This window comes from Pipra filicauda, unplaced genomic scaffold, assembly GCF_003945595.2.
Source record: "Pipra filicauda isolate LSUMZ 115617 unplaced genomic scaffold, ASM394559v2 scaffold197_size1571708_pilon, whole genome shotgun sequence".
NCBI classification, from domain to species: Eukaryota; Metazoa; Chordata; class Aves; order Passeriformes; family Pipridae; genus Pipra; species Pipra filicauda.
Window position 1 is genome coordinate 572,820 of NW_024104306.1, and position 10,167 is coordinate 582,986.

The 10,167-nt window shown below is 44.2% G+C and overlaps 1 protein-coding gene across 2 annotated transcripts in view; it reads right to left on the reverse strand.

Moving 5' to 3' along the window:
* Positions 1–7,451, reverse strand: part of CXADR (CXADR Ig-like cell adhesion molecule) — a 34,875-nt gene extending 27,424 nt beyond the window's left edge. The window contains exon 1 of one of the 2 annotated variants that reach the window (XM_039380524.1): positions 7,308–7,451. In XM_039380524.1, coding sequence (XP_039236458.1) covers positions 7,308–7,377 — 70 coding nt within the window. In that variant the 5' untranslated portion in view covers positions 7,378–7,451. The remainder of the gene's footprint in view (positions 1–7,307) is intronic. The other variant, XM_039380522.1, reaches the window with a different exon arrangement.
* Positions 7,452–10,167: the final 2,716 nt, after the last annotated feature.

Sequence of the window (10,167 nt, forward strand, 5' to 3'; positions counted from 1 at the left end):
TCATCCTCACAATTTAATAAAAAAATTCTTAACTTTAAGACTCATAAACAGAACTGCCAATAAACCCAACCCTGAACGTACTCAGCACGAGCTTCATTTCATTCCCAACCACAGGTCACCAAGATCAGCTGGAGTAGTTATGCAACTAAGAAAACCTAAAAATCACAGGCTAAAGCTTTAATTATTTTTTATTATTTCCACACAACTTTCATTTTTTCCCCAACACCCCCCTTGTCTTCAGATTCTAACATCCCTTTCTTTTTAGAACTGTCCTTGTGCTCCCTACTTGTTCAGCACATTCTTGACGCTTTTTGGTTGCTAAACCCAAAGCCACCAGCCTGTATCCTAGCAACTGCTGCCTGATGACCTTCCTCGAGTGGTACGTGCTTATCAAGTGGAGAGAGGGGGCATTCGGATCTCCTTACTGAAGGAAAGGATAAGCTTTCGGAGGGCAACTGAAAGGGGGAGGGGATATTGTAACAAACTGGGATTAAGATTGGTTTTAAGCACGTGAGTACTGTTTAGTGCAGTATCTACAGAAGATCACGATGAGTTCCCAAGTTTTGATGCTTGGCCACATTTAAATGATCCAGCATGGCCCTAATTCAACCTGTAGTGTTAAGAAAATGTCAATTAGCATAGTCTGGACTTGCTGAGGTCCTGCCTTCTCATCCTCAGGTTTGATTAATCACCTCCCTTTATGCCAGTCTAACGCTTTATGAAAAAAGGTGGAAAGCCAGAACAAAGAGTTGACTCCCCTAAAACCGACTCCGCAGAGCAAGTTTGGCTTTTTCTCTCCTGCTGGGGTTCCCCAAACACAGGCCCCCTGAACACGAGGTAAGTGGGATCGGAGTACAAAGCCAGAGAGGGAAGGGCTGTGAGGCTGCCTGAGCCTCGACCCAGGTTTGCTGACCCTGCCAGGGAGAGCCATTTCCCACTTCACCAACTCCAGCCACGCTGTGACCAGCTCTGAGCAAGCAGTGTTGTGCAGTCACAAAGTGGTGTGAGTCAGTGAAATCACCCAGCAGGAAAACAACATTATTAAAAAATGAGTTTTATTTGGTATCAGCTGAATGGACTCAGGCAGCAGCTGCATAAGGCTGCCCTGACACGAGGGAGGGAAGAAGGAACCCAACAACCACCTCGGCGGACACACAAAGCTACACCAGATGTAACTGCACCAGATCTGTAAAGGGGCCAGGTGGAATGTGAAACTGTACCTCACGACTGCACTTCAGAGCCATTAAGAAACCACCTAGAAATAGTATTATGAAGTGTGTAACATGAAATGAAGGCCAACCGCTACAAAGACTTTCCAGTAAAAAAGAGAGCAAAAAAAGAAAAATATCAGAATCCAAATCTTGACACAACTTACATAAAACCATGTCTCTCCTCTACCAAGTCTACCTCAGCTGCACAGGGTGTTTTTGCTTTTAGCTCTGCAAGTCACTTTCCCATTACAAACCGATATTGAAAGCTTATACAGTCACTAAGCAATCAAGTCACATGATTTGATCTTTTTCCTGCCAATTTGATGGCATGTAAAAGGGAACTGAATGAAGCAGATCACTTGCAGTGTGAATGTGTTGTGCACATCTGTCAGTCAGTGCATCAGGGAGCTCAGTACAATCAAACACTTAACTGAGCAGCAATATTATTTTCACTTGAGTAAAGGGGTTTTGGCTTTTCCGAGCTACTGAACAAGCAATGCTTTTTTCCTAGCACATGCAATTTTGCATTGAGATTGACAACTATTTCATTCAGTAGTACAGGGTTTGGTTTTCTTTTTTTTTTTTTTAATTTTAGGTTGTTTTCTTGTTGCTGGATTGTTTTGGTTTTTTTTAAATAAAGAGGTGAGGCATCACAATGACAGGAAAAAGTATCTGCCTGCCCCCTTTTGCTTCCCTCCCTGCCCCACTCCCACCATGCAAGAAACAGACAGAACGGAGTAAGCTCAAAGAATTTGGATATCCACCCTCAACAGCCAAAAAGTTAGCTACTCATTTAAAAATTTAGGGAGATTTTAAAATATATACACACGCATTAATTTTACATGCCTTTAAAACACCTGAGATGAAATACTCCTTGTAGCTTATACTGTTAATGCATCTAAAACAAAGAACTGAAGATGCAGGATAAGTGAATACACGAAACTTCAATTCCCTATGCAAACTAACTCTGCAGAAGTCCGAACAGCTGTGAATTTACTGAATTCCCATCCTTCCCTTCAACACACGAAACAGTTCTTATTGATAAATCATTTGTCAGCATACTAGGCACAGGCTTTAGCTACAGGGCATGAAAAATTACGTTATTAAAAAATGTAGCAGCAAGTGGAGCTGCAAAATTTATGACCATCAAGTACCTCAGATGTTTCATAACAGTAGCTAAAGGATATCACAGCACCAGTGAATGGTTACAGCATACAACAGTAAAGCTCCAAATCTTGCCTCTACCACATGCTCCAGTAAGTAGGTGACATAGGGGGGAAAAAAAACCAAATCAATAGTAAAAATATACTCCACCCTGTGTTTGAGGTTCCAGCTGACACTCCTTTGTTATAATTCAGACTTGATCTCACTGAGCTGGATCAGGAAAAGGAACAGGTAGAAAACTGACCTCAAAAAAATTTAGTCTTCTTCTGACTTTGCAACTCCTTGAACTGGCTCACTATGGAGCCAGATGAACGCCAGGTGCAACTTCAAATGGGATGCAGAAATAATCTTTGGGGTCACATCTCGCCATTCAACTGATTGCCTAACTTAGTGATGTAGTCTGATCCCCACTAAGCCCCCCTCGCAACCCCAGCCAAGACTTTACACAGACATTTTTTCTCCTACGGCAAAATACTGATCAAATATTTTTCTCCTACGGCAAAATACGATGGGGTTTCCTCCTAATGCTCTTCTGCCATTCTTCCTGCTCTGTACCAGGACAAGTTGATGAAAAAACTCTTTCTTGTTCCAGTCATGCAATCCAACCAGTTAAAAAATTAAAGTTTTCAGCAACTGAGACCCATGTTCCACACGCTCACACTATCAAGGCAGTTGTGCAGTAAAGGAAAGGACCAGCAGGGTCTGCTATGTTCCAGCTGCTACTGAAACAGGTTTCTTTCTACAGAACTATGGCCTGACTGCCACTTAATCCCATGGCAACAGGATGAAGTGGCTCTTCTTTCAGTCATCTCCCGAAAGATGCAAATGAGTAAAAAAAAGGAATTCCCTAAAAAGAAAAAAAAAAGAAAAAAAAGGAAGAGCAACTAAATTGATGTAAGGGGGAGAACACATTCTTACAAGATGGTGAGCCACACAATTGTCCTGATTTATATTCACAGAATTGTTAGGGTTGGAAGGGACCTCTGCAGATCCTCTAGTCCAACCCCCCCACCAAGGCAGGGTCACCTATAATGTTTCACACAGCATTTAAAAGCTCCATGAAATCAACCAGAAGTTGCAACAAGAGCAAAAAGAATCCCTGTCATTAAAAGCTTATGAATGCATGCAAGCAACAAATTATTAAATGTTAGTATGTTGAAACAATACTGGCCCCAAAACCAAGTTCCCCAGTTTGTACAAATCTCTGCAGGCATTGTGGCAAATGGGTTTTGAAACTCCCCAATACTGAGGCAGATTCAAAGATATTCAGAATTAATTTCTTGAAGCATGAACGGAATCAGTAGCAAAGCATACGTGTGCTCATATGAAAATGTATTTCTTGTAAGGCAGCAATAGAAGCTAAACCAGACATTTAGGAGTGGGAGTTTCATCTCTCTGTTAAGTGGACTTGGCTGTGGATGAGGCTGTGACAAGAAGTGAAGACAGAGAGGCAGCCAAAGTTTGATGCAACACAGGGGAAGGCAGCACGGGGAGGGTGGGCAGTCAGAGGGGACCAAAGTGACGAGCTATAATAATCTCTAACAGCAGCATTCTGAATGCATAAAATACCTTCTGATAAACACACATTAATCAGGGTAATTCAAATGTCACGGCTGATGTCCACAGCAGTTGACTAACAATTGATTATGTAATTTCTAGTTAAAGTTTTTCATCCTTCTTAAAACACTAAGATCTGGAAAACCTTGGGAAGAAGTCCTGAACTTCAGGTAACTTTTTTTATCAACGGACACTTTGGAAGAACTCGCAACTTGTTGTAACTACTGTCCAACAGATGAAGCATACCAAGTTTAGCAATTAAGGGACTAGGATAGGAATGATCATTAAACTCCTGTGGTAGTCAAATTTCTCCTAATTTAAGCTTCTGTAAGACCCTGTTGCATGCATAAAAACATGAATAGGCTTAAGTTCCTTATTATACTTATTTGACAAAGTGTATTAGCCACCAAATACTAACTTCCCATGCCTGAATTAGGTTCTACCCCTGCATGCATGTTATTGGAACTACTTTTGCAACCTTAATAATAGGGTAAAACCCACAAACTTTGCCTGAAGCTTACCAGAACTTCAATTCTATTTAAAAGCTTACTGTTCTATTAGTAAAGCATCACATATTGCAGAATTTCAATTGCCATTGTAAATAAAAAAACCAAAATGCACAAAAACCCACAAAACTCACTACAAGGCAGCCATAAAAGATATTCCTACAGACTAAAGAAATTCCTGCTTAGTTATTTACCTTAAAACTCTACTCAAATTCGTATCCTCAACTGGGGCATTTAGATGCCCAACATTACTCTTTTGTAAAACATACCTTCTGAAGGTTAAAGTGATCACCATGTATGTAATCACTTCTTTTATACCTATACAAAGATAGATGCTAATCTGGCTATGTTAACATTTCAGCAATTGAAAATTTGTGTTCTGACGTTACACATTTTTACAAGTTTAACAACTGTAGGTCACTACCTTATTTGTTAAATTGGGATGACAAGTCTGGCACCCATATTTATTTTTGATCTTATAAAACCCTACACAAATTTGAAACTTGCACCAAACGGAATGAGATTATTTCCCCATCTTTATAACCAGGAAGATGGAACCACACCACAGGATGTCACACTCAACATGCAGAGCTGGGTGAAGGAGGAAGTGAGGACAATCGGAGTGATGGCCATTTGTCTTCCCAAGTCACCTCTGTCTGTGATGGAGCCCTGCTCCCCTGGGGATGGCTGAACACCTGCCTGACCATGGAAGTACTGAATGAATTCCTTATTTTGCTTTGCTTGCATGCATGGATTTTGCTTTCCCCATTAAACTGTCTTCATCTCTACCCACAAGTTCCTTCACTTTTACCCTTCCGATCCTCTGCCCCATCCCAGCACAAGGGGAGGGAGTGACCATTTGGGTTGTCCTTGGTTTCCTGCTGAAGTTAAACCACAAAAGCCACAAATCCAGTAAAGATTTCAGCACCTAGACAATCCTTCACTGCCAATAGCTTACACCTAACTGCACAAAAAATAGCTTCCTCTAACTGTGGTCCATATGGAGAACGGCAACTTACTGACATCCGTTCCCTCAGCGAAGGAAGTCATGTCTATCTGGCACACAGACCCAGAAATATTAACCCAATCTGACTGGAAACAACACAAGTAAGCCTAGAGGACGTATCACCTCCTATGATTTACGTATTATTCAATCATTTCCTTCAGAGGACTGTGTCTTTTAGGGTAGAGTCATCCAAATAACTGTACAAAAGATGCATCTGTGTTTTGACAAGGAGTATTACTTCATTTACAAAGTTGTCCAATTTCACACTGAGGTCTGAAGACACCTGTATCCTTCAGTAAGACTATATCGTAAAATTTTGTTCCAGCTTGATGTTTCCTCGTATATTAATTATTCCTAGTCTTTTAGTATCACAGCCTTTGATTTCCTAGCAGTGATCCAGCAAAATCACAGTACCTATGGTTCTAGTCACAACAGGCTTTTTTCAAAGCTTTTGTTACGTGAAGCGTTTCAATATAAATGTTGATTACTAACCCTATCAACTAAATACTGGTAACTTATAGCTCTTACCAGGCATCTATCTTGTTTTTAACTCTGCTGAGGGAAACAGAGTTAATGCGGAACTACCTCAGGGGATCAGAGTTCACCATTCCATTATAGATACAGAATTTTGATCCCATGACTAATTTCCCAAAACAGTGGTGACATCAACACGGTAACATTAACATTTCAACAGGAAATAAAAACTGGCCTTCTGACACCACTGATACACATTTTACTGTGAACCTGAACCTCGCCATAGGTGTTTTGTCACCTTTTGCAGTTTCACACAAGTTTGGGTCAACTTTAATGAAAACTTCCTTTTTTTTTAACGATATGTTTAGGAAACAGTGACATGGCACCCAAATTCGTTACAGGAACCTAATAACATGTGATATTTGAGATGAAAAACATTCAGCTACATTTTAGTAGCCCTGGCACGCTCGGTTTGGTTTGTGTGTTTTTTGGGTTTCATTGGTTGCCTTTTTTTTTTGTTTGTTGGAGAGTAGGTACTCCTTTGTTTTCTTTTCCCACGAAAACCAAACGAGCTTAGCTCCGTCCAATTCAACTCCTTTCCTCTCGCAATCAAATTCTCTCTGGTCTCCTCCACACGGTTCAACGGCGGCCATCGGGCTCTGGACGACTGGATTCAGGGGGCTCGGTGGGAGCCACCCAGAGGGCAAAACCAGAACCGGCGTGGGTGCTAGAGGTCTTCCACACGCATGGCCGGGGTTTGAATTTAAATCCCTGGGGTTTTTTTGTTCTTTTTTTTTTTTTTTTTTTTTTTTTTCACTACGGCGTTCCCGGCGTGGCGCCCGCTCCGCCGCCGTCCTGCGGGGAGCGACGGCGGGCGGGCAGCGAGACAGGGGACCCCCGGGGGGCGCCGGGGGACGCGGAGGGGGCGGCAGGAGAAGGGGAGGGGGCGGCAGGAGATGGAGCTCGGCGGCAGCAGCAGCAGCAGCTCCGCGGGCGGGCGGCGAACAAAGCCCAGGTCGGCTCCGCGGCGCGGCCCCGCCGCCAGCGCCCGCACCGCGCCCCGGGCACCGCCGCGGGCGGGCAGGGCACGGGGGCTGCCGAGGAAATACACACACGACGGAGACCCCCCACAACACATCATGGAGACCCCCCACCACACACACACACACACAGACGCACACGATGGAGACCCACACAGGCGCAGGGGCGGAGGTGCCGCGCACCCCAGCGGGGCAGCAGCCCCCCGCCCCCGCGGCGCCTTCTCCCAACCCCACAGAGCCGCCGCCTCCCTTTTTCCCTCTCTCCCTCCTTCCTTCTTTCTCCCTCCTTCCCACCCTCTGTCCGTCCTTTCCCTTCCCTTCGGTCCGCTCCCCTTCCACCTGCGCCCACCTGCGGAGCGGAGCAGCACGAGGGCCACCCCGAGGAGGAGCAGCAGCCGCGGCGGCTCCACGGGCTCCATGTCGCGGGCGGGAGCGGCGGGCACCGCGCTCCGTGCGCTCCGTCCCCGGGCTCCCGGCGGGCACCTCCCCGCGCCGCCCAGCAGGTGAATCAGCCCGGCCCGTCACTTCCGGCCGGTCCCCGCCCCGCCGCGCCCCCCGCGGCCGCTCCGCAGCGCCCGCCCCGCCGGCGGCACCTGCGGCCGCGCCGGGGCCGCCCGCACCCCGCGCCCGCACCCCGCCGGGGCTCCCTGCCCGCTGCCCGCCCGCTGCCCGCCCGCCCGGCGGCACGGACGGGGCGCTGCTTTGCCCCGCGCGGCCGGAGCTCCCCGTGCGAGCGCTGCCCGCGCTGTCCGGAGCGGTGCCGGGGGTGCGGAGGGCACGGCACCGCTCCCGTCGGCGGGCGGTGGTGTCCCCCCGCCGGAGTGACTTGTGCTGGTGCCCATGGCAACGCCGCTGTGGCAGCGCCTTGCGCTCCCCTTGTGCGGCGCACACGCCTTTCCACTGAAAGATCTGGAATTGCGGAAATCTGGCGAAAGGGAGACAAAAGGGAGGCGAGAGGGTTGGCGGAAAGGGTGCAAATCGGGCTTGGCAGCCCCAGCAGATCCCGGAAAAAAACACGGTTTGTGCTCCACGCACAGCCAAAGCATCAGTTGTGTTTATCAGAGGACAAAGACGACTTGACGAGGTTTATTCTCCGTGAATTTATTGCCATGCATATATTACTATATACTGCAATAGCACAGCTGTTCACTGACATAAATGTGTTTCCAACACTTACAAAGGGCTAAGTTATGTTGGTATCATGTGCTTCATTAGGTCCATGCTCTGTCTATATTAAGAAGTACCCACAACCAAATATTTACATAAATGCAAAAGCTGTGCAGTCCAGATTTGCATTCCAAACAAATTTTGAAAGGTGTTACTGGGGTTTTTTTATTTTTTTTTGTTACGTCCATAACAAATAAAGTTCAAATACATTTTTATCTGATTATGCTCCATATGTACAAGATAAGGGTTTAAAACGAAGTTTTTTTCTGGCCTTGTCGAAAACATTAGATTAAGTGGATATCATATACTCATGGGGTTTTCTCCAAAACACTTAGCTAAAAAGGAGGTGCTATACCTTTCTTTCAGTAAAGGATTCCTAGTGATGACATCAGCAGTGTCTCCATTTCTGCTGGAATTGTGAATATATGAATGTGCAGTGACGTCTTTCAAAATGGTTGGTTTCTCTCAGTAAAGCAGTAGCTTTTACCTGCCAGCTCAGAATTAGGTTTCTGATAAGTAGGGCAAATTCATTGTGTTCCATGAAGGCTCAGATAAGTAGTGCTTACATCTTGTAAGGACATGACAATTCACAGTGTCTGTTAGATCTCCTTTTAAAAACAAATCTATCCAATAAGATGCTGGGTACCATACATAAAGCACAGAGTTTTAATTTGGAAGATTTCAAGCGTTTCATTTAACAACAGAACAGAACTACCCTTCCCTCCTATGAGGGAAAAAAATATTAATGTAATCTGAAGCTAAAGGAACTAGAACCTCAAAGTAGGGGTATTAAGAATTTGTTTGCTTCTCTTATTTTGTATGTGCTGCAGACTTGTGCTTTAAAGAGTAATCTGACTCGAGTATCCCAGGCTGACTGGATGAGTGAGGTTTTTTGCTGTACATCCACTTGTTTCAACACAGAAATTATATACCATGGAAAGTATAATGAGGCAATCACAGTCATTACAGAAAGAGAAAATGATTCGTCATTAGAATGGAGATGCTCACCCTCCTGTGAAATAATTCCTAGCTAGTAATTAAAATTAATACTGTACTGCATCTAGAAGACGTGAGCTCCACATTTTGTCTAGCCTAGACAGACTATTCCTGGTCTCATTTAAATCAAAAGCAACACTGATGCAGTCATGTTCACACTCCTGAAAATTGTTCACAGTCCTGCAAATGAAGAGTACAGTGTTTAATAACTATTTTTAAAAAGCAAAAAAAAAAATCCCTTTTTCCACACTACAAACACTGGTCCAGCTAAAAAGACATAAAGCCACCAGATTTATTAAAGGATGTGACACTCTGTAGATTTTGAGTGACCTATACTTCCTGGAACACTGAACACAAAGAGGGAAAGAGATAACTGTGAAAATGACCACTCACAAAAGGAAAGGTCAGGCTCAAAACTTTATGAACTGATTTCTACTAGTGCCAGCATATTGGATCAAGCCCAAAAAAGGCTCCAGGGTGAAGGCAAAATCCAGCCAACAAGGAAAATATATCCACCAGAGCAGAAGTCTGCAATCCAGACCCATGGTTTGCAAATGAATAATTATATAGAATATTTAAAATTAAGAAAAACTTCAGTACTAGCCCTACATCAGTCTCAGCCTAAACTTATAGATAGCTTGAAATAAAACATAAAATCAATTTTCTAAATTTTTCCTTATTTTTAAACGAAAAGCCCAAATTCAGAATTTATAATGAATTTACAAAATGGTGTGGTGGGACTGTTTGATATATCCAGAATTAAACTTTTCAGAACCTGAATAAAATGGTTTGCATAGCTCTGCAACTTGCCTCTACTTTTTTAAGAGAAATTATCTACCAACCTCAGTTGTTGAAGAATTTGCATTCCTGAAAATGCAAAGGAAAACAGGCTGATTTTGTATTCCAGTTCCTGTCCTGTACGGGAGGAAGCTACTGTGGTCAGACACTACAATTCCCGAGAGAAAATTCCCCACAGGACTGTTACAGTTCCTAATATGGATAACAACACATCTCAAGAAGGACGAGAGAAAAAAATAGGGAAGATA